The sequence below is a fragment of the Lutra lutra genome, chromosome 7 (genome assembly GCF_902655055.1).
Source record: "Lutra lutra chromosome 7, mLutLut1.2, whole genome shotgun sequence".
NCBI classification, from domain to species: Eukaryota; Metazoa; Chordata; class Mammalia; order Carnivora; family Mustelidae; genus Lutra; species Lutra lutra.
This window is the reverse complement of record NC_062284.1, coordinates 38,944,122-38,971,225: the sequence shown is the minus strand read 5'-3', so window position 1 is coordinate 38,971,225 and position 27,104 is coordinate 38,944,122. Positions and strand designations below refer to the sequence as shown.

Here is a 27,104-nt window from a genome sequence, read left to right as displayed (position 1 = left end):
ATAAATAAATAAATAAATAGGTACAGTGGGACCAAGTATAAGGTCTTGTGGATAGACAGAAGGAATTTAAACCATGGCAAGATCTGACACCCATACCCATAAGCATGAGGGAAGGGGATCCCTGAGAACCACTGCTGGTCTCTTTGTCAGTGGCAGGTTCTCAGCTTCCAAGGCCACTAGGCGGACTAGATTTTGTGCCCTTAAGTCTAGTTATTTCACAAGTGTGTGCCACCTACCACCTTGGGGACATCTCTCTAGATGCATCCGGGGAGCCTCTGGGAGGTTTTGTATCTGGACACCACCGGCCAGTATGGCAGGAAGCATGGGCCGTGAAAGCACCCTCTCCCGATGGGGCTGGCAGCAAGTGCTAGATCCCCTGACAAGACCACACGGTCACACAGTGGGACCAGCTCTCTGCGTCCCTGCTCATGGTCCTTGCTCAGTGGTCTCCCTGTTTCTCTTTCCTGGAGTCATAACCACTCCAGTCCCAGTCCACCACCAGCTTTCCAGCTCAGGGACAGCAGCTTGTGAGAGAGGCGGGCTGAACAGATGAACACACAGAGGCCCCGTGTGGGGACCCAAGCCGCTGCTCTACAGATTCAGAGCCCTGCTTCTCTGTCCTGGCTGCATACTGGAATCTTGTGCAGCTTAAAAAAACAAAAAACAAACAAAAAAAAAAACCCTAACCCCTGCCCTGCCCAGCGCCCTCCTTCCACTGTCATCTGCCAGGCCTGGCATGTTTTAGAGCTCCCCGAGTGAGTTGAACGCGCATCCTGGATGGAGAAGCACGAATAGGAAAACCCACTCCTTCCGCCTTTGCACTCATCAAACATCACAGAGGGGGACAAGTGGAAATGGAAGGGCTTTCTGCAAAAGAGAAGTCTAAAGCCAGAACCGTTTCCTCTGCCACTGTAAGGACACCCGGCGAGAGACATGCTGCTGGAAGAACCACTTTGTCCATGGAGACCGCAATGGGAAACGAGAAAAAGGAGGTGGTAAACTGGAAGGATTCCTAAGGCTGAAGAGGGAGAAGGTCAAGGAGCTCTCTATGAAATTACCATGTAGTCAGCTGAATAATATCACTGCCTATTGGCAAAAATGTGAGATGCTCCCCCTTTTAGAGAGCAAATAGGGATTTGTTTTCTCCTCCAGGTAATTTTCTCCTTGGCAGGGGGCTGCCTGGCGTGAGAGCAGGTGAAGAGGTGTGAATGACCTGCCGGCGGGGCGGAGGGGGCGGGGCAGGGAGACACGAATCTGGCATCAGGCTCCGCCCAGACTTTTGCTCCTCCCCATTTCTGGATTCCCTGAAAGGTAAGCTAAGAATGCAGCCTGACTCAAGACAAGGGATGGCCAATCCCAACCAGACTTTCCAACAGAAGCAGGAAGCCAATGCGAGAGGAGTCTGGAAGGCAGGTCACATGAGATGGTAAGATCCAGAAGGGCAGGACCACACCTGTCCTGGGCACAGAGGAAGTGCTGGTGCTTATCTGGTGAATCCACAGACCAGTGCATTTCCCCACAGGTGCTATTTTCAGTCCCTCTATATTTTGTGGCAAACCCTTAAATGTATAAAAGGTTCATATATGGGCTCGTTTTGTTGTTTTTGTTTTTTTTGTTTTGTTTGGGGGTTATTTGTTTGTTCTTTTTTGTTTTGTTTTGTTTTGTTTTGTCAGAGCCACAACCAGTTAGAAGAATTAGTGATGGGAGGGAGGTAACCAATCCCGGACATTCACCACAAAAGGATATGTAGTTTGCTAGAAAGATCTATCCTGTGGGTGTCTGGTCCCACATGTCACATAAGACACTATGCTTCAAACTCGACCCCATAAAAGGTATACCAACCCCTCACTGAGAAGGGCCCATCCTGCACCGACCTGCGGTTAGCCCATCCTGCACACTGAAAGTCAAGGCCTTATTGGGCCAATGACTGCAAAACGGAGGCCGGCTGGTTTTCATTCATTGTATTATTATTAAGAAACTATGTCCTACTAAAAGTGGAAGGAGCTGGGCGCCTGGGTGGCTCAGTGGGTTAGGCCGCTGCCTTTGGCTCAGGTCACGATCTCAGGGTCCTGGGATCAAGTCCCGCATCAGGCTCTCTACTCAGCAGGGAGCCTGCTTCCCTCTATCTCTCTCTCTCTGCCTGCCTCTCCATCTACTTGTGATCTCTCTCTCTCTGTCAAATAAATAAATAAAATATTAAAAAAAAAAAGAGGGGCACCTGGGTGGCTCAGGTCATGATCCCAGGGTCCTGGGATCGAGCCTCGCATCGGGCTCTCTGCTCAGCAGGGAGCCTGCTTCCTCCTCTCTCTGCCTGCCTGTGATCTCTGTCTGTCAAATAAATAAATAAAATCTTTAAAAAAAAAAAAATGAACTTCTCAAGTCAGACATTATCAATCTGCTAATTGTGCTGCTTATGCAAAGGAATGATAATGCCAAGATCGCACAGCCCAGTAGACAGTAACGCAGACTTTCTATAAAGAGCTTCTAGTGCAAGTCCTAAGGAATGTATGTGTGAGGGAGGGCTACCTTCCCAGGGAAGCCGATATTAGAAATGTTTTCTTCATGTGAAATGAAAAGCTGAAATTTGCCTCTTTGCAAGTGCCACTCAGGGCTTGTGGCCTGGCCTTGCCTCGCAATGCTAAACAAGAAAGCAGGGACGCCTGGATGGCTCAGTCAGTTAAGTGGCTGCCTTTGGCTCAGATCATGATCTCAGCATCCTGGGATCGAGTCCCACATCAGGCTGCTCGCTTGGCGGGGAGCCTGCTTCTCCCTCTGCCTCTGCTTGTGCTCGCTCTCTCTCTGACAAATAAATAAATGAAATCTTAAAAAAAAATAATAAAATCTCTGGGGAACCTGGGTGGCTCAGTGGGTTAAAGCTTCTGCCTTCGGATCAGGTCATGATCCCAGGGTCCTGGGATCAAGCCCCACATCAGGCTCTCTGCTCAGCAGGAAGCCTGCTTCCTCCACTCTCTCTCTGCCTGCCTCTCTGCCTACTTGTGATCTCTGTCAAATAAATAAATAAATTCTTTAAAAAAAAAAAAAAGCATTCTGAGACGTGAACTCAGCTCTCATGCCTCTCCTTGGCCATCTCTTGGCCAAGTCCTTCAGCTGCTCCCTGAATCACTAGAGCTCTCAACTCCTTTCCAACCTGACTGCTCTTCCAAATGTGTTTATTGGTCGATGCCCCTTTTCAATGTTTGCAACTTAAAAAAAAAAAGAAAAAAAGAAAAAAAATCTCCTCACACCATGGGCTGCGGCAACTGAAAGTGTAAACCATCCTTTTGTGGCGTAAGTTAGCATGGTATGCTGGGAAAACAGCTTCCTTCTTACTACTGTTTTAGGTAGTTGTTAAAACTTAGAATAGAAAGTGGCTCTTTTCTTTCTGGTCCCCATGCACTGTGGAAACCCAGCTGGGGGTGGTGCTCAGTCTGATGACAGAGCCACCCTACATTTCAGCCTGCGGTTTCATTCTGGTGACTGTGTCTTCCAGACCCCATCGGCCAGACTTAGAGAAGCTTGTTTGGAAGATAGTGAGTCATAGGTAGAAAAGGCAGGCATGGACAGTGATCTTTATATGCTTCTCTATTTTCATATATCGATTTCCCTTGGCTCCCCTCAAATGGGTTTCTCTGTTTTATTCCAGAAATTAAAAACCAGACTCCTAAACCACTTGAAAGTGTCTTTGGAAGAAGGATCTCTGACTTAGGAACCAATCTTCAACCCCGAAACAGAAGCCAAGCGGTACGAGGCTCTAAGATAAAATCTAAGAACAGGGCACACCACCTCACTGTGGTGAGCTAGAAGAAATGCAGGGCTCCACGGTCAAAGGCACATGGGGAAACAGGGACAGCCTTGGCCAGAGTTCCTGTGCGTGAGATTCAGAAGCCAAAAAGCTACTATCTGACAGCCGTCACCACCTGAGGTGTTAACTAAGCATAATGAAGCAAGGCTTTTCCTGGGCAAACACGCTCCTGATGCGTAGCCAGTGTGGCTAACTGGGCAGGACCCACCCGCCACTGTGGCTCCTGCCTGGGTGTGCAGTGGGAGTGCAGAGGGTCTCCTCGTTCTTCTGTTCTGCTCTCTGACACTCACAGATGCACCAGCATAAAACTCAAGGGAGTCAGCACGGTATGACTTCATTTCTTATTTAGGCAACGGATTTCACCTAATGTGTATGTTTATCCGACAAGAGAATAATGTATCCCTCCCCAACCTCACAGTCCCCTGACCTTAACCTCGCTCCACTAATATCACCAACATTTCAGAGATTAATAGGCATATTTTAATCCTCTCTTTGTCTGTTACGTGTGTAATTTATCAGTAGGCATGCTTTTAATTTCAATAATTCATTAACAGATAACTTTTCAGAGCAGTGCTTAATATAAGGAAAGTGTTTTTTTTTTTTTTTTTCAGTTTTTCCACTGCCAACCAAATGTTTAATTAAATTAGAGCCCTCTCGATGCACGATAGAGAGTTAGACCATAGGGAATTTATAACATTGTTAGGACTGTTTCTTTTTTTCTATCCGATGTAATAATCGAGCAAGAAAGAGACGAGAATATGTGACTCACTGTACTGCAGCGTGGGATTTCTCCTACTGAGCACCACGGGAAAGAGAGACAGATTGTAGTAACACAAGCCAAAGAATTTTTTTTTCCTCTGGTAGAAATATAAATGTTCAACTTACCTGTTTTTTCCATTTAGAAAAACAGACAAGTAAGCTATGTCCGGCACACAGTAAACATGTAACTTGGTCGGATGTCCCACAGACAGAGAGAGAAAGGATGGAGAAGAGAATGAGGGAAGAAGGGAGAGGAGGGAGGAGACAGGGAACAGGGGAAAAGGAGACACCTGTCCATGAGGAAGGAAAGACGGTGTGGTTCCTGGGAGAGAGGCAGCCAGGTGCAAGGACGTGCAGAGACCTGAGCTAAAGGAAACGTTCCTTATCACACCGAGGGCTCCCCTGAGCTGTAGGCCCGCCTCTGGGGAATCGCAGCCCTCTGAAGTCCAGTGAGCTTATAAAATGCGCTTCCAGGCCTTCTTAAATGTGACAATTTGATCTGATTAGAGGATGATCACCAGTCCCTGGGGATGGGCAGAAGTCGCACATGTGAAGAAATTTCTCTCTGGGCCACGAAGACAGTGGCCTGAGGACCTCCACTCGTGAGCCATGGTGAACTGAGCTGAGACGCAGAACCAGCTCAAGGGCTGACGGGTCCCCACGACAGGCAGCCGTCCTGGCCCGTGGCCTCTCACAAGGGCTTACCTCCTCAACCATCTGCTTGACTTTCTTCTGCTGACAATGCACCATGTCATCCAGGTGCCGGATCCGTTCCCGGAGGCTGGCCGACGCCTCCTCCAGCTGCTGATACCTGACACAGGGAGCAGAGTGAGGCGGGGGGCCCTCAACCAGAGCAGCCCCACCAGTGCCGAGGGTCACGGCGGAAGGGAGCCTCGCCCGGAACATGAAAGGCTGCTCCGCCACACATGCCTCCTACTCCATGAGTCTCCCGGGGGGCTCACTACCTGTCAACCACCCACCCCAGGAGGAGTACGGGACTTTTACTCATGTTCCCTCTTGCAAGGTTCACCTTGTATAAGGACAGCAACACTACTTCCCAGGGTCTGAAATGGAATTTGGGGGGCACCACATATAGAATTGGGGGGGGGTTTCTGTCCGGGGGTTAATATAATACTGTACACTATACATTATACAAGTCAAATGCCTTGATTCGGAAAACAGAGGAGGCGGGAGTCTCTGACTACAACCCGATATCTGAAATCAAGGGGCCGAGTCCTGGGAAATCTGGAACTCCAGTTGTCTACACATCATTTATTCTGAAAAACTGGGAAACACGGTGAAAGACCTTCTCTGCATCAAAACAAATGGGGTCGCATCCTAAGACACTTGACATTTTGTCTTAGAACAGCACAAACCACCCTCGGCCTTTGCTCAATTCGGTGAGACCAAAGGAGCAGCAGACAGACTCTTCAGGGCTTGGGGGCCGCTGGAATGGAGCCTGGGACATGGGGTCTGGCGGTCGGCTTACCCCTCCCCTCTCTGCCAGGCTACGTTAAAGTCTACAGAAGACTGCAAAGCCCAAAGTTGCAGAGAGGAAGGGAAACAGACATTCTGCAGCACGAACCACATGGCAGGCAGTGGGCGCCCCAGCTCCCTCGAAGTTAATGACCCCATGAGACGGGCACTCACCGTCACGTCTCCCCTTCAAAAGGAATTCTCACATTGCAGATAAGTAAGGAATCTTAGCAAAGCTGCAAAGTTAATTAAGCAGCTGGTTCAAACTGCTCGAATCATCCCAACCTCGCTTTCCTTCAGCAGAGGGCAGTGCACAGCCTCTCTGCCTTCTGATTTCCGGGGGAGACCATGTACTACCGCCCCCTCATTTTTGATGTAGATTTTTATATGCCCACAGGCAGGGCACAAGGCCAGGTTTGAGTAAACAATGTCTGGACACACAAAAAATGGCATTTTAAAATTAGTTTCCATTGCAGTGGTATTTAGTCACAGATGATGTGTGCTCTTATCAACAAGGTGCATCCTGTGGAGTTGAAGGTCATGGAGAACATTTAGAGACTGAACTTTTGCACCCGAGAGAGCCTGCAGGGTGCTTCTCTGCTCTAACAACCAGTCATGGGCTGCAAGATATGGCTGTGAGCACCCAGAGAAACTGGCCCTGGGGCAGAAGCTCTGAGCCTGATGTTCGACACGTAAGAGTCTGCAATGGTGATGACCAAGGGAAGGAAAATGCGAGGACCTGCTGAGCCCATGGAAACACAGCACGTCTACCACCCAAGTCCGTTAATGCGATAAAGGGCATCCATCTTACCTTTCCTTGTCAGAGTCCATTATTTCCACTGACATTTCTGTTTCGTGCTCCAGGAGCTGGAGTTGCAGCTGATGACGTTCCTGAAACAGACACCGATATTTGAATCAGTGCATGTAGATCGAGTGATTCCAGCACTCTTGGGGTCAAGTCTATAGGACGCCCCGTGGGGTCTACGCATCCACCCACCAGAGTCCAACCAAAGCTCGAAACTGCCAAAGCTCCTGGTCTGCATTTACAGATGTGTTTACGAATTAGAGACTAATATCCTGGATAAAGCCATTCAAGGTTTCTTTTTATGGGGCGACTGGGTGACTTAGTCGGTTAAGTATCCAACCCTTGGTTTGGGCCTATGTGACGATCTCAAGGTCATGAGATTGAACCCCCCGTCAGGGCTCCATGCTCAGCTGGGGGTCTGTTTGAGGATTTGCTCTCTGCCTCTGCCTTTCCCCCTGCTTGTGTGCACACTCCAATAAAAACAAAGAAATCTTTAATAAGTCAATGAATAAGTATCCCATCAACCTAGGTTCAGATATCTTGTGAGAATTTATAGTTCTAGAAAATGAAAATCCATACTCCTCAGCCAGTGGCCTGTGTTATTGCAAAATTCTTGATGAATTTCCGCGTCATCAAGAAAAGAATCTCTGGAATTTGGGTAATACCCTATATACTAAGCTGGGTGGTGGTTACACATGTAGGTTCACTTGTAAAAGTGTGTTGTGACCATCAGAGTAATGGGTGGCCCCCCAGCGATGGCCACATCCTAAGGCCTGAGACCTGGGCACCTGTGGCCTTACCCAGAAAAAGGAACTTTGCAGATGGGATTAAGTTAAGGGTCTTAACATGGTCAAATGACCCTGGATTATCCAGGGGGCCCTTATTGGCAGGAGGAAGAAGGGCTGGAGCCAGGAAGAAACAGAGACTGGAAAATGCTACACTGTTGGCTTTGAAGCTGCCAGCTGGAGCCCTGAGTCAAGGAACGCAGGCAGCCTCTAGAAGTTAGAAAAGCCTAGCAAGGGGCCTGGGTGGTAGTGGGTTGAGCCTCTGCCTTAGGCTCAGATCATGATCTCAGGGTCCTGGGATCAAGCCCTGTGTCGGGCTCTCTGCCCAGCTGGGACCCTGCTTCCCCCTCTCTCTCCACCTGCCTCTCTGCCTACTTGTGATCTCTGTCAAATAAATAAATAAAATCTTCCCAAAAAAAAAAAAAAAAGCCTAGCAAATGGCCTCTCCTCTAGAGTTTCCAGAAGGAACCCAGCCCTGCGGACACCTTGATTTTAGCACTTCGGATCTCCAGGACCATAGGACAATAAACTGGGGTTGTTTTAAGCGACTCACAGTGGTGATTTATTACAGCAGCCATAGGAAACTAGCACATATATCAAGCCGTCCATTAAGATTTGTACCCTTTGATGGGGCACCTGGGTGGCTCAGTGGGTTGAGCCTCTGCCTTCGGCTCAGGTCATGATCTCGGGGTCCTGGGATCGAGTCCCACATTGGGCTCTCTGCTCTGCAGGGAGCCTGCTTCCTCCTCTCTCTCTGCTTACCTTTCTGCCCACTTGTGATCTCTGTCAAATAAATAAAATCTTTAAAAAAAAAAAAAAAAGATTTGTACCCTTTGCTGTATATATGCAAATTTTAAAGTTTATCCAAAAAGATAATATAAGAATATGGACTATTATTTCCTCGGACAAAGTGGAAAATGTTAATAAAAGTATAGCACCCCATCGGGGAGGGTATGTGCTATGGTGAGTGCTGTGAAGTGTGTAAACCTGGCAATTCACAGACATGTACCCCTGGGGCTAATAATACATTATATGTTAATTTTTTTTTAAAAAAAGTGTAGCACCCAGGGGTACCTGGGTGGCTCAGTCAGCTAAGCGTCTGCCTTCAGCTCAGGTCATGATCCCAGGGTCCTGAGATCGAGTCCCATGCGGGGCTCCCTGCTCAGAGGGGAGTCTGATTCTCCCTCTACCTCTGCCTGCTGCTCTGCCTACTTGTTCTCTCTCTCTCTCTGCCAAATAAATACATAATAAAACCTTCGGAAAAAAAAAAAGTAGCACCTATCATAACCAAAATTGCTCTAGAAATACATTATAGACCTTGGTGTCATAGATTTCCTTCAAATGAAATTTATCAAACCCTGTTCGCTATATCGGGAGATTAATTTACATGAGACCCTCAGTACTCCTGTGCTTCTCATCATTCTCAGAAATTCTCCCAACAAACTCTTCCCGCCAAATTATTGAAAACACGGTCACTGAAACACTAACTCCCACCACTGCTGAGGCTACAAGCCGCGGTACCCAAGGAACAGGTGGAAGAGATGGAGGAACCGTCCGCTCTCGCAGGAAGAGTATATATTACCACTGATGGATTTAGCCTCATGAGGGAAGACCAACTTTCAGTGGGGATCTGTTTTTGTTCTTAAATCTTTCCAACAAAGACACAGCCTTACAGCCCACCTGGGCAGGAGGCTCCCCTGTCCTCGCGTGGTTCGCGGCTGGCTGAAAGACTACAATGGCCCTGAAATAATAGTGATGGACCTTTCAGAGACGAGCACCCCCAGTGGCAGATGCCCCCCAAAACAGCCCTCTAGAGTAGGGAAAGGCCTCACTTCCGGCACACTTTATTTTTTTATTTTATTTTTTTTAAAAGATTTTATTTATTTATTTGACAGGCAGAGATGACAAGTAGGCAGAGAGGCAGGCAGAGAGAGAGAGAAGGAAGCAGGCTCCCCGCTGAGCAGAGAGCCTGATGTGGGGCTTGATCCTAGGACCCTGAGATCATGACCTGAGCCAAAGGCAGAGGCTTTAACCCCCTGAGCCACCCAGGCGCCCCCCGGCACACTTTAAAAGTTCGATTTTTTTTCCCTAAATGGAAGTACAACAAAGCTTGAATGCACACTACCCAGTAATTTCTTATATTTGTACATGCCTGCAAACACACTGCCCAAGCACAGACTGTCACCTTTTCTACAGCAGGGTCCCTGAGCGATCACACTCCTTAGGAGATTTTTACTAATCAGGGGGGAAAAAACAGTGTTTTGAAAATCCAAAAATGGGTGCAGGCAGGATACCACACTGCCACCATTCATGCGTGGGGACACGCTGTCCGCAGAGCAGATGAGAGACAACTGCTCTCTCTCCTACTCTGAAAGAAGGATCTCTGAGGGAGAAGCAGCCATCAGTTGGAACACCTAATCCTAGTGAAATAAAGCAAACCCATCTCTCGCCTAAATGGAAAAGAGGATTTAGAGAAAGGACAATACATTTTGATATTTTGATTTGCTACAGAAAAAGCTGACAGAACTTGGGGAACATCCTGTATCCCACAAATGCTGGCAGGGAGGGCTAGCCTTCCCACCTCCCTGGCCTCCTGCCCATCACCTCTCACACAGGCGCTACACGGAAATCAGTGGGGAAAAATCCTACTTTGAGAATCCCAAGGGTACAAAGAAGATAAGCTCTTTGAAAAAAAAAAAAAAAAAAGTCCAGCTAAAAAAAGCTGACTCTGGGGGCAGACACCTAGACAGGTCTGTAACAAAATAAAAATCAAAGCCCACATTTTTGAGCCACTACTAAATGCCAGGCACCAGGCTTGGCACCGTGTGTGGACTTCTCTTGCTTTATTGCTCACAAAGCTTTAAGTGAAAGAATGTTTACTATCAGCATGTTACAGAAGAGGAAACTCGGTTTGGAAAAGTAACTGCCCAGAACTAGAAAGAGAGGCAAGAGTCAAACTCTAGGTCTATCTGATTCTAAAACCGTATTGGTAGCCACCCCATGGACAGGAAGTTGGCTTCCTACCCAAACCAGGCCACCCGCTCACTCTGCGCCTGTATGTGGCCGGAAAATCTGTCACCCACGGGGAGGATTGCCATGACCAGTTGGAGAGGAGAGGGAATGTGGGAGAAAGCTCCTCTAGGTTCTAGAAGATGCCATCACTGCCCAATCTTCACGACCACCGCCAGCCCATACCCTCTTCTCTTCAATAAAAATTAGGATTGTTTTCCCAAGGAGGGGAGGTGGCATTGTAACAGACTCTTTGCTCAAGTCTCTCCCAAACAAAGACATTTCCTAAGTGGGAACCCCCCCAAGTCCCGAAGCTCCAGAGCACAGAGTTTCGTGCCATTCCCATCCTGGCTGCGCCTTGCCTCATCAGGAGACGGGAGGGGGTCTATGCTGTAGACACAGAGGTAAGGAGACTGCCCTCAGAATCACTGGAAGCCCAAGCATTCACCTCGCCTGCATTGTCCCTACCCCTGGCTCGTCACCAGCCGGGGGACACTTAGCCTGAGTTACCAGGGGCTCTGACGTCACAGTCTTGGCAGGTGGTCACTGTCCTGCAGACCCGCAAGCTGCTGAGAGCCATTCTCCAGAAACCAGCCACAGCTTTGCCCCCAGACTACCACCCCACCCCCAGAAGTCAGCTGTCACCTGCTAAAGGTCACCCTGCCTTTTTCCTCCTTCCTGCTCTTTCTCTTTCCTCTCTCCCACCCCTCCTTCCCATTTTCCACTTTCTGCCTAATGTCCAGTTTCCTCCCTTGCTCTCAAATGTCTTCTTTACCTCCGAGCTCCTGCCTTTCCCAGCCTTCCCCCATCCCCACTCCCAATGCCCACAGAAGACGTGGTGACCTCACTCGGCTGGCAGATGTGGGGTGTCCGAGAAAAGCCAACCTTTCAGAGCAGGCCCACTCAGGGTACAGATGGAACATTTATATAAGGCTTGCTTACTCAGTGAGTAAATGGAAGTTTGTGCTTGGGACCCCAGCAAAGCAGTTTGCGAAAATACGAATTTGGGTAAATATTTATATATGGAATGTTTTTTAAAGCATCGAAAGAGTTACCATAGGAAAAATGAGAACTTTGTCGGACTGCCTCAGACCTTATTTTACAGCTCTGTCTTTCCTGTTTAAATCACAAATTGGAAGGACAGGCGGGATGGGTGCCGAGGGCACCTCACGCCTTCAGACAAGCCTGCCGGGACTCCAGAGAGGCGGGGAGCCTGGGCAAGCAGGTGCTGGGCCTAGGGCAGTGTCTGTTACCTTTTCCATGCGCTCAATCAGCCTGTCCAGCTCTCCGATCCTCCGGTCCTTCTCCTCCAGGCTCATCTCTGCCGCTTCCATCTTTTCATTGGCTTCCTCAATTGCTTTCAGAAAACTCTTGGTTTCTTCCTGCAAAAGAAGCACACTGTTCTCAGCACAGCCTTGGAGACCCGAGGCTGCTGACTAGGGTCCAAACAGCACCAGCCTTGCTGAATCATGGTGTCTCTCTAGAAGCACACCCTGGGGGCCTAGGCGTGTCATGAACTTGTCTCATGAACTCCTGTGATTCTGGTTCTCACCTGGAAAGAAAGAAATACTGTGTGGCTTTTTAATGGGCCCAGTTCTTTTTTCTCCTTTCTCCCCCTGACTCCTTATATCTAAAAAAACAAGCCTGCAAATGTTATTTCTCCCTTGACTGGACGCTCGAATTTTCCGTGTTTTTGCCAACAGCATAAAGGGCAGTAGGGCCATATCTGGAATTGAATGCAGACTGCTAGACCCTTCCCACATATTGCGAAGTACCAACTCGGTCATCCACCCAGCCCACGTATAGAGCTTTGATAACACAAGATAAGGCAGCCACGGCTCCCTGCCTTCAAGGAACTTACACTCGTTCCTAGGGAAGCCAGGATGTGAGGTGTACAGTCCAAGTCTAGTAACGGGAACAAGAGAAGGCCACAGTAAAGAGCAGAAAGAATGTGGGCTTCCCAAACACAGAGGACACTTCTCATGAATGGGAAAGACTTGGTGCATGGTGGGGAGGGGGGATAGTATTTTCAAGGCTTTGCAGGAGCTCAGGGAGGAGTGAGGGCAGGGAAGGAGGGCATCTCAGGGAAAGAAGAGCCAATGGAGGGAGAAAGGGCATAGCTGCATGGAAGCCCAGACCCACCGGAGAGTCTACCCAGAGAAAGGGGGTATTCAAGGCAAGGAAAGGGATGCAGAGAGGGAAGAACAAGTGGGGGAGGGAAGGAGCCAGTGAATGAACACCTTGACCCTCTCCCACGTTAGCGTCCGCCGACTCCCCTCCAGGCAGAAACCCAGTTACTGCAACCCCCCCAATGATGACAGACGGAACATTCTCCATTCCTTGGTCGGTCGGCGGCTAGGACGTACACACCAAGAGAGCCTCCTTCTCGGCGCTGTGCTTCCGCTGCTCCTCCTGCAGCTTTTCCTCGTACTGGCTGTACAGCTTCTTGGTCATCTCTCTCATCACCTCGGCGTTGGCTTGCTGAGAGGATTCCACCTGCAAAGACGCGCCCATCAGAGCTCTGGCTTTTGCCGACCCCGGGGAGCCGTCCCCTCTCGCCAGGTGGGCAAGGTGGACACGCAGCAGGGAACCCGGGATGCTGCTTCGGGAGACAGAAGCAGCGGGAGCGCAGGGGAGAGGGACAGTGGGAAGAGGGACAGCGGATGGGTAGGAAAAGACAAGGCAGTACCTCACACGGTGGTTTCAGGACAAAGACCTTCCACGTGAGCAAATTTTTCAAAAGACAAATGTAGCTAAGTGTCAGCCCTGTCCCCTCAATTTAGCCACTTTTAAATTGAATTCTCTTAGGGCATTCCTGGCTGTCACAGTCGATTAAGTGTCTGACTCAGTTTTGTCTCAGGTCATGATACCAAGGTCGTGACATCAAGCCCCATGTCCAACTCGGTGCTGGGCATAGAGCCTGCTTAAGATTCTCTCTCTTTCTCTCTCTCTCGCCCTGTCCCTCTCCCTGTTTAAAAAAAAAAAAAAAGTGAATTCTCTCTAAAACATGTCCACACTTCACTATCTTCTTAATCCCTTTCTTCAAGGACTTTTCTGGCCTAATGTCTTTTGATCCTGAAGTTTTATTATCTTTTATTTTATCAATTTTAATAAACCTTTATCTCTGGATAAAATCTCCATACCCTAATTAACCTCAAAAGATGTGCTTTTCAAATTCTGGAGCATTCTGTTGTGGGCTGGAAAAAAGATCACTACGTTATTAGAATTGGGTCTGAGTAGAATAAGCAATAAAATTTAAAATGTTAAAAAAGTTACCTATTGAAGGAAACACTAAGAGACTAAAGGGAATATTACAGATACAGATATTATATTTCTGAATATACTGTTTTGTAAATTTGACTCTGAGTTAAGTAAATCGTTTATCTGTTATAAAAAAAATAATAAATTTCAAGAAATTACCTACCAAGACCATTCAATGGGAAAAGAAGACTCTGAGAAACAAACTAAGGGTTTTGGAGGGGAAGGAGGTGGGGGTTGGGTGAGCCTGGTGGTGGGTATTAAGGAGGGCACATATTGTCTGGGGTACTGGGTGTGGTGCATAAACAATGAATTTTGGAACACTGTAAGAAAAATTAAATAAATAATTTTAAAAACAGTACAGAGACAAATGGATAGCTGCATGCAAAAGAGTGATATTAGACACCTAACACACCATATCCAAAAATTAAGCCAAAATGGATCAAAGGTTTAAGTGTAAAAGCCAAAAGGGTAAAAGCCAAAGCTATAAAAGTCCTCCAGGTAAACATAAGGTAAATTTTTGTGACCTTTGGTGAGGCGATGGTTTCTCGGATACGATACCAAAAGTGCACGTAACAAAAGATACATAGAAAGACTTCATCAATACTCAATATTAAAACTTCTGTGTTTAAAGGATACCATCAAGAAAGTGAAAAACCCAGCGAGTGGGAGAAAAGATCTGCAAATCGCCTATCTGATAACTTGTGTCCAGAACACATAAAGAATTTTTACCACTCAATAACAAAATATCCAATTTTTAAAATGGGCCAAGTTTCTTACAGAGATCTTTGGGAAGATACACAAATGACCTAGAAGCACAAGAAATCTGGGCAATGTCATTCATTGTCGGAGAGCGCAAAGCCACCGGGAGATACCTCCTCACTCTCCTGCATGGCCGACAGCAGTGAAGCAGCGACAAGTGTTGGTGAGGAGGATGGGGGACATCAGAAATCTCACACAGTTGGGGGAACTGTAAAATGGTGCAGGCATATTTCTAGATTAGCTTCCTACTGTTTGGCTTTATTTTTCCCCTGCCATGTGCATACATTATTTTAAAATTTTGTTACGTCAGAGAAACAGGGAGGCCTTTGAAGTCAGGTTGCCCGCATGGATTTGAAGCTGTCCCATTAAATACACTGGCCAAGGAGTACCCAAGAAAGACTGACGCTCAACTCATATAAGAAATCTGAAGTTAGCCTTGCCATACATTCGTGCCTTCCTAAGTACTGCATCTAGAAACGCTCCCGCCTGGTCTGGGGAACACTTGGGCAGGGACTCCTAGTGCCGTTCAGGCCCAGCTCAGGAGAAAAGAAAAAGTCAGCAGTACTTTTTGGCTTTTTCAGCAATGCACCCCTTTTTTTCAAACTTATTCAGACATGTGGTATATGAAATCATAAAGAGAAGAGCTGCCCTGTTTGAAGTAAAGCAAAGACCACATCTGGTCAGGGTGGTTGTGTCTGGCCAGTGGGACCATGCAGACACACACCCAGGGGGTGACGATCACATGATGACACATTGTAATGTGGCAACCCCTCCTCCCATGTGAGGTAGCCCCACATGGAGGGGGACTGCATGTCACAGTTTGTCTCCCTAACCTATTCCTTTTTTTTTAAAAAGATTTATTTATTTGGGGAAGGGAGCGTGTGAGCAGGGGAAGGGCAGGCAGAGGGAGACGCAGCCTCCCCACTAAGCATAGACCCCCAATGCAGACCTCGATCCCACAACCCTGAGATCATGACCAGAGCTAAAACCAAGAGTCAGACGCTCAACCAACTCAGCCACCCCCCATGCACCCCCCAACTCAATTGTCAATAGCACCACCCTCCAGTCGCAAAAGTGTCCTGGTTTGAGCAATCCATTATACGGGCCCACCACTCATGAGGAACTCTCCTCTAGGACTGCCTAATGCTGTGCTGAACACGACTGGAAAGCCACAGACTTAAGTATGAACAAATTGATTCAGGAAACAATTTACTGAGTGCCTTCTAGGCACCATCCATGGGTCTGCTCCTACCAGTGGGTACGAGATCAATCCATACTTCCCATCTAGAAGAGGCACGAACACTTCCAAGGCAGGAGAAGCCCCGCCGAGGAACAGGCACAGGCTGGTGGACAAGAGGGACATTGCCCAGAGTCCTTGGTCGCCCACGGATGTTCTTCCTGTGTGCTCTCAGACTCTTTCCTCTCACACCACCCAGAAAGACCTTGAGACGTCACAGAAATTCTAAACTGTGAAGTTTCTGGAGTCCCAGGCCTGTGGACACCCCCAGGGTGTGATCGCAGCGCCATGATGACAGTCTCAGCAGCCCTTGAGACCACTGGGGCTGGGGCAGGAGTGCCCGCTGGGGGTGTTCACGGGGAACCCCAATCTGGACTGACAGCAGCAAACACACAAACCCCCTCGGTGCCCTCCAGCCCAGCCCTGTGGGGTTGGCCACAAAAACACGGACAACGCCAACAAGGCAAACAGGGGAAAGGAGATGGAATTCCCGAAGATGGGAGGAGAGAGGAGAAAAGGGAATGAGGAGGCAGCTGACGGGGACGTCGGCGCTCTGCTTTACCTTCATTTTCAGCAGCTGGTTTTCTACCTGCGCCACCTCCAACTGCCTCTGCTTTTCCCGCAGCTGGCCCACGGAGGCTTCATAGGTCTGCCGCAAGTCTCTCATTTGATCCTTAATGTTGCTATTTTCCAAAGTAACATCCACCAGTGTTTTCTAGGGATGTGAAAAGAAATCAAAACCAGAGCCAGTGATGTGAGTAAATGTGGCCAGAGTCAGGCACTGGGACATCCCTTTGGCATTAACCATTGAGGGAGAGGTCAGGCCCCGGCAGCTGCAAGCTGGGGACGCTGGGGTCTGAGGGGCTGCGGGTCCCCCGACGGTGGTCAAGACGTCTGTGGCTCTGTGGCTGGGTACCAGCGAGCCTCTGCCCACCCACCCCACCACTGCTCAGGATGGATGGAAATGGACTAAAATGGAGTCTTTCCAAGGAACAGTGTTCCTAAGGCATCATTTCACATTTTTTTTTAAAAAATGGTTTTTGAAAAGAGTAAGGATAGAACAAATCCCATTTTGAGACGGCAAATGTATAAGCATTTGTTCAAATGCATTTATGCAGAGAAAATTTGGTTAAATTCTAGGCTGAATTTCACCAAAATCCAAATACTAGGTTACCGGTAGGTGGTAGGCTTGGGGGGGATATTTATTTCCTTCTCTGTATTTTCTGTCGCTTTCAGATTCCCACAACAAAATAAAAAAAAACAAAACACGTTTTGGAGAATGGAGGTGTTGCCTTTTCTCCTTACAGGGGCTGTCACCGCTGTTTGTGGATTGCCCGTCCAAAGGCTGAGGTGCTGGTGACGCCCGGCGAGTTTGCCACCTTCCCCCCTTAGAGAAGGGTGATGACAAAGGAGCACCAGGGAGCAGGGTTTGAGGACTCAGACCAGGGCCTGACTGCAGATTTTTGCTCCCGGCCACCCACTGGAGCAAGAGCGATTGGATTCACACTGGTGTTAGTTAACGCTTTGGGTTCCACTTGGTGAACTCCTCGTCCAGAGAATGGTCTCCATAACCCGGAATTCTTACCACTGGGGACTGGGTTATGGGCACCACCTCCCACCTCCCCAAGTCGTGTTCAACTTTCAGGTAGACAGGGAAACTCTGGGGTTGGACCCATTTTTTAATACGTTTGTTCTCTTTGCAGATGATCAGTCCCTGGAGCTGTTTCAAGTCCTTAGCCTCCCCTTTGGATAAAATGCCTCTCCTTCTCCTTGAATCAGGAGAAAGGATTTTTGATGGAGTGATATTAAAAGAAACACAGAAGCCATTTGGAAGCAGAGGATCAGAAAATAATTTGAGCTGCAAGGGGTTTAGAAACCACCTGGCCCAACCACCCCTCTCCAAGCCCCCCCCCAGGTTTACAGGTCCAGCTCTCGTGCTCATGAGCCTACATCTGGACCCAGAGACCAGGGTTCTAATCCTGGCTCTGCTACTAACTAGACACCTTGTTCAAGGCATTTCTCTCTGCTGGCCTTGGCTTGTTCATCCATAAAACAAGGGGACTGGAAATCATCTCAGCAGCTCCTTCCCATTCTGACATTCTGTGAAATCAAACCAGGGGTCTGGTCTCATGGTCAAGAATAATGAAAATAGGCCAGTCTGACCAATGAGAGAGGTCAGAGCCTTGCAGAAATAAGAACACAACTATCTTCAGACTCGCTTGAATTGCCTGGCTGTGAATAGGGTGCCTTTCTTTTCTCCTTTTTCTCCTTCTCTTTCTGCTGCTTCTTTTTAACAATAATTTTTAATCTTTTCGTGATAAAGCTCCTTGGTCTGCCCCCAGCCAAGAGGTTGGACCATAACTAAGAACCAGTCAGGGTACCTGGGTCAAAGCTGACCCTGTTCTAACAGCTGACTTCATGGCCTGGGGCACCAGCAGATGGCAGAGCGGAAGTACAATGGGGAAGAAAAACCAGAAAATCAGAACCTATACCAACCAGGTCTGAACTCAGTTGAGGTGCAGCATCGCCTGGTTGGCCAGGAGTGGGAAGATGCCCAAGAGAGAAGGAAAGGGAGCCTTGCCACCCCCCCTGATGGCAGGAGGAAGGGAAAGCCAAAGCTACTGAATAAACCAGACCCAGAGCAGGGCCACGCCTGAGGCCGGGATAACGGGCACACACCAAGAAGGACCAGGAAAAGGGTGAGGCTCCAAGCCCCCACTGGAAATGGCCTCTCAGACAAATCGGAACACGACGCCCACCTGGGCCCACTGCTGCACCCAGCTCTAGAGTTGGAGCTACTGCTGTAACAGCTGGTGATCCCAACATGAAATCTGTTTATTTGATAAGTTATTTATATAGAACCAGGAAGGACAGTAATGGCCGTGGGAACTTTAAGAGGGGAGTAGAAAGATAAGAGTCAAATGAACTTGGAGGAGAAGTAGAAACTATCATTTGCATATCTGGAGACTAAAGCCAAGGGATGCGGTTTCTGGTGAACGTAACACTGTGTCCTGAACGCTTTCAGGTTAATTTGCATAGAGACACAGGACTGGGGTGGAAGGGTAACAGGGTGGCATGGGCCTGGTGAGCTCCCAGCAAATCGATGACTCACGAGAGCAATTCTCCGGGATTGACCACACACATCTGGAGGATCCTGAGTCTTCTGCGTCCCTGTCGGCTACTCTAGGACATCCTCTGGCATGCATAGGATTTCTTTTCTTGTGAAATAATTTCTAAATTCGGCAAACGTGCTCAACAGCCTTTGGGAGCTCCTCGCCACGCCTGACCACAGACTGTCTGTGATTAAGTCTGTCTCTCCTGTGTCTCGGTGGAACTTCCTAAACTGGGGCTGCAAGGGACAGTGATGGGCTGTTTTAGGCGCTGACACTTAAGACCCCCTCGGGTGCCTGCTGGAGAAGGGGATGCTTCTAGCAAAAAGCTCAGGATGGAAACTCCCATTTTAACGAAGGCGAAAACAAATAAAACTCAAAGGGTTAGAGCCCCTGCTTGGAAGCACTTCCTTTCACTTCCTTCACCAGCGTCCTGGCGGGGTCTCTACCGTGGCCATGCTTGAAGGATCCTGCATGATGGCCTGAAGACACCCCATGACTTGCTTTTCTCCAAAGGCGCAGGGTCCACACCTGGTTAGACGTGCTCGCCCCACCCAGAGGGCACCCAGGCTGACCGTGAGCGGACAAGTACCTGCAGGCCGATGGAGTCCGACGTTAAGGCCGAGTTCGTGGCATTAAAACTGTCCAGGGCTGACGACTGTGTCTGGATGTGATTCTTGAGATACTCCTGCTGAGCCTGGGAAGCCTGGACAGATGATGAGGTAGTTACACAAAACCACATACACCCACAACAAGCTTCAGTTAGGCTAGAACCTTCTCCTGATAGTCCAAGTAGAGCTTAAGGTTACAAAGCCTGCATCTGCATGGCCCAGAGGGGGAAAGACAAGACACTGTTCCTTCACGCCTTCCCCTGTGGGGCCTCGCTAGGTCCTCACGACACATGCGGCAGCCAGAACTCCCTCCCTTTATATGAAGGAAACCGAGTCTGAGTTCAGGGATTCGTGCCCCAGCGGCTGAGAACAGGCACAGCTGGACCTGGAACGCAGCTGCCACACCTTCTCCTGCCATCTTGCCCTTTCTAGTCACCACAGAGAGAGCACACGTGGGGCTCATGAGCTTCTCAAGCACGTTATGGGGCTGCCGCTGTGTGGTCTTTGTAGGGCGTGTGTTCACACTTGATGCGGTTTCATCCAAGAGTTCCAGCAGCCTCAAGCCAGAGCTTCAAGAGGCGGCGGGGCTCTACCGCTGTAGGAGGCAGGGGGAGTAGGGGTGAGGGTTCGGGGCCCGGTCAAGGCTGGACGCCCATGGGGTCTGTGGGCCCACAGGAGGCCACCAGCAATGATGGAGCGGGCGGTGCCCTGTGTGCAGGGGAGCCTGAGTGGGAAGAGTAGGCCTGGCCTTGGGGGCAGGCCGGCAGCATGTTCTCTCTCAGGGGCGAGCTCACCGAGCAGGGACTTTGCAGCCGTCATCTGGCTGCAGAAGGCGGGCTGGCCTGCAGCTGGAGGGCACTGTGGCAGACGGACAGTTCCTGCCACCATTCTCGCATGGGAAAATGGGGGTGTGTGGGAGATGGGGATGGAAAGCGGGGGGCAGAGACTCGCTTGTGCATCTGCTGCAACGCCAACCACTGGCTTTAATTACGGCTGTTGGTGTGTGTCCGTGGACGGCAGAGTGAATTTCCACAAGTCGGTGAGGACTCCCCAGACCCCTCCCAGCAGGTCGGGGAGAACGGGCTGGGCTGGGCGGCTCTGTTTATACGCTCCCACCCCTATAATCAGGGCCACGGCTCTTCCTTAAGCAGATCATCTCCCAGCCAAGCCACTGCCTAAACTTGACTATTGCAACTGTGCTTCCTTCCTACAGATGTTTACCTTTCTGGAAAGTGTGTCATATATACATGGACTTTTTTTTTTTTTTAAGATTTTATTTATTTGTCAGAGAGAGAGAGGAGAGAGAGCGAGCACAGGCAGACAGAATGGCAGGCAGAGGCAGAGGGAGAAGCAGGCTCCCTGACGAGCAAGGAGCCCGATGTGGGACTCGATCCCAGGACGCTGGGATCATGACCTGAGCCGAAGGCAGCTGCTTAACCAACTGAGCCACCCAGGCGTCCCTACATGGACTTTTTTCTTCACCATTATGAATCATAAGTATAAAAAAAATTTTTTTCCCTCACAGGATTTAGCTTGTTTAAACCAGCAGAATGTTATTTTTTCTTAAACTCCAAAATAGTACCTTCAAGTAGTTCAAACATTTACCAAATATAAAAGGGAGACACCAAAATCAATCAACCACTCCTGTCCCCTCCACTCAGGTACCACCACACTAAGAATCTGCCCCTCAACTAAGAATCCTGGTTAATTAGCTTCTTGATTATCCTTCTAGTAACTGCTTTCATATCCATAGAACTAGCTAAACATACTTATTTTCCCTTCCTGTTTTACATAAGTGGTAGCTCACTGTACATAATTCCCTGTATCTTGCTTTTTTTTTTTTACCATCTACTCTATATCTTTGAGATCTTTCAGTATCTCTTTCTGAGCTCCTCTTTTTTAAATTCTGCATATTCTCTTGCAGAGTAGTAATTTAGCTTACTTTCCCCTTCTTGATGGATATTTAGGTTTCCGGTCTTGTTTCTGTCGCAAACAATGTGATAACTAAGCTCACACCTCTGTCATTTCACACATGAGAGTTTATAGAATACATTCTTCAGAACAGAATTGCTAAGTCACAGGGTAGAGACCTAAGTAATTTTGTAGATACTGCCAAGTTGCTCGTCCTCAGGGTGATTCAAAATCACATCCTGTCCAGCAATCGGCCTGTTCCTCCACAGCACTGCTAGTACAGTGTCCTGTCCATCCCCACAGGGATGCCAGGCTCATGGATAAAAATTACTATAAGTTATCTATAACAAATATTTTGCCTATTTTTGAGTTGTGGCCTTTTTTTCTTGATGTCTGTGCACTCTTTAAGTACTCGGAAAATTAGCCTGTTACCTATGATGTGAAGGACAAGTCATTTGGGCTGGGTTTGTCATTGGACTTTGGTGTTTTGCCAGCACACATCTTTCATTTCAGTTTAGTCAAAGTTATGAAACTTTTCTTTTGTAGTTTGGGATGTCATGTCAAGAGGAACAAAGAGCCTTCTCCATCCCAAGAGTATAAAAGAACTCACACACCTTTTCTCCCGGCACTTTTAAATTTCACCTTCAGCATTTAAGATTTTGATCTCTTTGGAATTCATCCAGATATAAGCCTGTCATGACATCACATAAGATGTCCCCATAGTGTATAATGATTGGCCCATTTTCCTCTCTTTAGGTTGCTACATTTATCACATACTGACGTACATCTCTGGGCTTTTTTCATGGATGCTTATTTATTTACATGCCAATATGATACGGTCTTAATCTCTGAAGATCTCTCAATTTCTTGTAATATTAATAGAGCTAGTCTTCTTCATTGCATTTCTCTCCAGAATTTCCTCAACTCTTCATATTTATCTTCTGTCTACTTTGGGATCATCCAGTCCAGTTGCAAAAACAACATAAAATAAAAATCTGTTGGAATTTTTATGGAGTTACAGCACATTCCTACATTAACCTGAATAGTACTGATGGCTTACAATTTTGGCTCTTCCTGTCTAAGCACATGGCATGTCTTTCCTCTTGGTCAGTTTACTCCTAAATATTTGGTAGTTTTCTGTTGCTCTCATTTCTTCTTACCAGTTGTTTTTTGTATACTGAAATCTATTTGCCCATACCTATTAATTTTTTTACCCTCCTACCTTACAAAATTTTTTTACAGTAGTTTTTTTTCATTGGTTCACTTGTGCTTTCTGGGTATATAATCACGCAGTTTGCAAATAGTGGCAGTTTTACGTCTACCTGTCTGACTTTTATACCTCTAAATTAATTTCTCTTGTTCAATTCCATTGGCTAGTCTCTCAGGTACAATGTTAAGTAGTAGTGATGACGGCTGGTTTCCTTGTCTTGTTCCTGACTGTGGAGGGAATGCTTTTAATGTAAAGATCATTCTTGCCACAAAAATATGCCTTTAAATAATAAACTTAATTCCGTGATAACATTCCCTGAGTTCATTTAAAATAGGATTCCACTCGCAAACATCATCATAAACTCAAATATATTCAGGTAGCAGACCCTCACAAGGAGTGCTAAGCTCTACCACCCCTCTATGTTTCCAAGTCACTGAGATAGTCACTTACTGACAATTCCTGGCTGAGCTGTCGAATCTTCTGTCTCATTTCATCATAGTCTCCATACATTCGCTTCCTTACTTTTTCCAAAGTGGCTCTCACCTGCAGATGAGATGCTATTAGAGATCAAGCTATAACATTTTCATGTGAAATATGTTGAAACCTTAATGACAGGAAGGCCCCCCCCAAAAAAAACAAAAACAAACAAACAAACAAAAAAACAATTTTAACAACATGACAGTTTAGGAGATTAAGGGATAAAATCACTCCTAATATCCAGTTAGAAGTCAAGGGAATTATCCAAATAATACCAGTAGTAATACATATGCACTATGATTGTATATGATTATAATTATTAATAAAGGTTAATTATCCAAATAAGAACCTCTGAAGAAGGTTTGTTGAAATTCACCTATCACCTATCCAAACACATTCAGGCAAGATTTACCCCTTTTCCTACCATGCATTTTTAGAAGTAGAAAATTTTTAACCAATTGACTCTATAAACAGCTGGCTAGGAGAACCAAAAAACCAAAACCAAAAAGCCCTCTAATTTTCCCTGTGTCACCTCTGACTACCAAAGAGCAATGAAGTGTCTGGAATACACAGCAGGGAAGTATGAGCCCAGAGAGACCATAAATTTGAACATTAGTTCCTCAACAATCACCAATAATACACAAGACACAAAATATAACAAGGGTCAGGGTGACCCCCTAAACATCTGTACAACCACTGACGAAGTTTCTCTACAGTAGCACTTTAGAAGGATTAACAGGTCCTTAAAAATTTTATAAATAGGGCACCTGGGTGGCTCAGTGGGTTAAGCCTCTGCCTTCAGCTCAGGTCATGATCTCAGGGTCCTGGGATCAAGTCCCACATCGGGCTCTCTGCTCAGAAAGGAGCCTGCTTCCCCCCGCCCCTCTCTCTGCCTGCCTCTCTGCCTACTTGTGATCTCTCTCTCTGTCAAATAAATAATTAAAATCTTTTTTAAAAATTTTATAAAAAGGGCGCCTGGGTGGCTCAGTGGGTTAAGCCTCTGCCTTCGGCTCAGGTCATGATCTCAGGGTCCTGGGATCGAGGCCCGCATCGGGCTCTCTGCTCAGAAAGGAGCCTGCTTCCTCCTCTCTCTGCCTTCCTCTGCCTACTTGTAATCTCTCTCTCTCTTTCTGTCAAATGAATAAATAAAATCTTTAAAAATATATATATATTTTTTTTTTAAAATTTTATAAATAAAAACAAAAAACCTTGACCCCATCTCCTCCCTTCTTCTGCTGCCCCTCTGGTTGGTGGCGAGCTCAGGGGTCCTCAAATAGAAACAAAGTCTCCAGGCAGCCCCCTGCAGAGAGCTCCAGCACTTCCCCGCAGGAAGGGCTCGAAGGCAGCAGTTGGTGGGGATGAGGGGTGTGTAGGGGACAGCGGGGGGGGGGGGGGGGGGGGGGACCGCTCACCTTGAAGCTGTATTTGCATAGCTGGCACATGGTTTAAATCAGACTGCATGTTTACTAGGGCTGACTGTGTACTGGAGAGTTCAGCAGCTGGGTGCAATCAAGGTGCCACGCCTTCCCTAAATGAATTCTGATGACAGAGTCTACTTTCGTGCTGTTACCTACAAACATCTTGGGAAAACGTGCTGTTACCTACAAACACAACTCTGCACTCTGGGCAGACGGAATGGCTTTCACTGTGGCCCGAAGCTGGCACTCATACTGCTCATCCATGGGCCGGCTCTCTGGCTGGGGGCAAATACTGCAAGAAGCCAGCCAGGCCAGAGTCACCCACGTCAAGTAAACACAATCATAACATGCTTAGGAATAAGCAGGCCAGGGATGGACTTAGAGGAAGCTCTAGAAGGTGGGACCTTAATTAATTTTAAGTTGCAGGTCCCAGTGGAAGCTAATAATGCAGGTCAGAACCACCCTGTGTCCTAGACACACGTCATCCCTGGTTCACGACCAGCCTCCACCTGCTGTTTTTGTCTTGGGCAATTGGCGACTCTCAGCTCTGCCTCAAAGGCCTACCTGTGAGGCGGTGCCATACTGTCTGAGGTATACGAGAAGGGACTAAGTATTTCCATGAGAAAAATAGGGAGACTAGGATATTCAAGTTGCTTCTAATATAGGAAAATCCGGAATGAGACACTCAAAGATTGAAAGTTCTACCTGAGGAGTATGTATGATGACTGGGGATTTGAGGCTGGTGGTTGTCGCAGTTGTCCTATGCATTTGTGTGGATAACTTTTTTGGCTTTTCTTCATTTTCTAAGTATTTATTATTATTATTACGTATAATCAAGACTTTTTTATTCCTTTTAATTATATAAGTATCCAAATCTTACAAGACACATGAAAGAAGGTGACCAAAACACTTATTATTTTTAATACTTAATAAGAGATGTTCTTTTAAAAAATCCACACAAGAGCTGACAACATGACTTTGTGTCTTCTCTGCAAACACACCATATAAAAAGCTGGCAGTTTTGACTTCAGGGGTCCCCTCCCAACCTTCACAATCTACATAGGAAAAAACTTAAGCCCGGAGAGAACAAAAGTTTGGCTGGTCCAAACACAGAGGTAGACATTGAACTGAGGCCTGGAGGGTTACTCTACTGTCCCACACTGCTCTGCTTCTCATGAGAACTTTCTAGTCCACTAGACTAGGTGCTCAGGGCCCATCACTCTCAGAGAAACTCATTTCCTCTCCATCTAATCACACTGATGTGGCCAAGAAAGGCACTAGGAGGCCGAAGAACCAAAAAGGAATGGAGATGGATAGATGGATGGATGGATGGACAGACAGATGGACAGATGGAGAGACAGATGAAAAGAAATAAAAAATTTAGAAGGAAACATTCCTTAATAACTATTCTGGTTAAATAGTGGAATTATAGATGGTTTTGTTTTCTTCTATATTATACACTATTATATTTTCCAAATTTCTTTGAAAAAAGTATATAATTTAAAAATTAAGAAATGTAGTATCAAACACAAAGAAATGACATTGATTGGCCCGAGATGGACAGTGTCTACTGTGGTTGACTTCTCAGCATCTGTTTCAACACAACTGATTGGTCTGAACCAGCCATAATCAATCCCATTCCCCTAGCCAGGGGACCCATCCAGGGTGGATTGGGAATGGGCCTGTGACCCAATCCTGGCCAATGAGACATAAGGAGAAGCCTAATAGAGGGCCTCTAAAAAGAAAACAGAGGTGAGTGGCCTCTTTTCTTCCTCCAGACACCATGATATTTTCAGGTGATGCCATGAGCCTGAGGCTGAAGGCTAGAACCAAGGGAAACTCAGACAAGGAAGATTAGAGCCTGGACGTGCCCTGGTAAGAACCCACCTACCCCTACACTTATCCCCACATGAGACAGATTTCCTTTCTGAGATGGCATCTCTGTTCCTTACAGCCCAGAGCAACCAAATGCATACAGTTTCCAAAACTCATATGCCAGGAATGGAACGTCCAACATAATAAACAAAAAATCACTTAAAAGCCTCCATCTCATACACAGAAGAAGGGAGTCACCTGGTCTCCTGAGCATTCCTACTAAGTCACTCCAGCAGTTCACGCTAGACCTCGCTGCACAATTACATCTGTACCTTAAACACTACCGTGAAGATAGGCAGAAACGTTTCCATCCAAAATGGTAATGCTAGGAATTCTTCCAAAAGGCCTTATCACATTCATGTCAATGCTTCCTACTCCGCCATCTCTCATGCTACAAAAGGAGTATGGACAAAACAAACAAACATCCTTAAACGACTCACGTCTCTGATGTAGTTCATCTCTTCTTTCAACTGGTTGGTGGACCACCCGTACACCACCATTTCCTTCTGCTCATTTGGATCTGATCTCCGCACCACGCCGTAGACAACACCCTGAGGAAGTTTCCTGGTGGGCTCCCCATTGCTTAGGTCAGGCTGCTT

General features: G+C 47.3%; 1 protein-coding gene across 4 annotated transcripts in view; it reads right to left on the bottom strand.

Annotated features, from left to right (window-relative positions):
- Positions 1–27,104, bottom strand: part of MYZAP (myocardial zonula adherens protein) — a 90,761-nt gene that overhangs the window by 38,790 nt on the left and 24,867 nt on the right. For 2 of the 4 annotated variants that reach the window (XM_047736023.1, XM_047736021.1), the window contains exons 3-10: positions 26,946–27,101; positions 23,186–23,278; positions 19,596–19,709; positions 16,456–16,608; positions 13,007–13,132; positions 11,890–12,018; positions 6,849–6,928; positions 5,267–5,372 (exon numbers count right to left, since the gene is read on the bottom strand). In XM_047736023.1, coding sequence (XP_047591979.1) covers positions 5,267–5,372; positions 6,849–6,928; positions 11,890–12,018; positions 13,007–13,132; positions 16,456–16,608; positions 19,596–19,709; positions 23,186–23,278; positions 26,946–27,101 — 957 coding nt within the window. The remainder of the gene's footprint in view (positions 1–5,266; positions 5,373–6,848; positions 6,929–11,889; positions 12,019–13,006; positions 13,133–16,455; positions 16,609–19,595; positions 19,710–23,185; positions 23,279–26,945; positions 27,102–27,104) is intronic. The other 2 variants (XM_047736022.1, XM_047736025.1) reach the window with 1 other exon arrangement.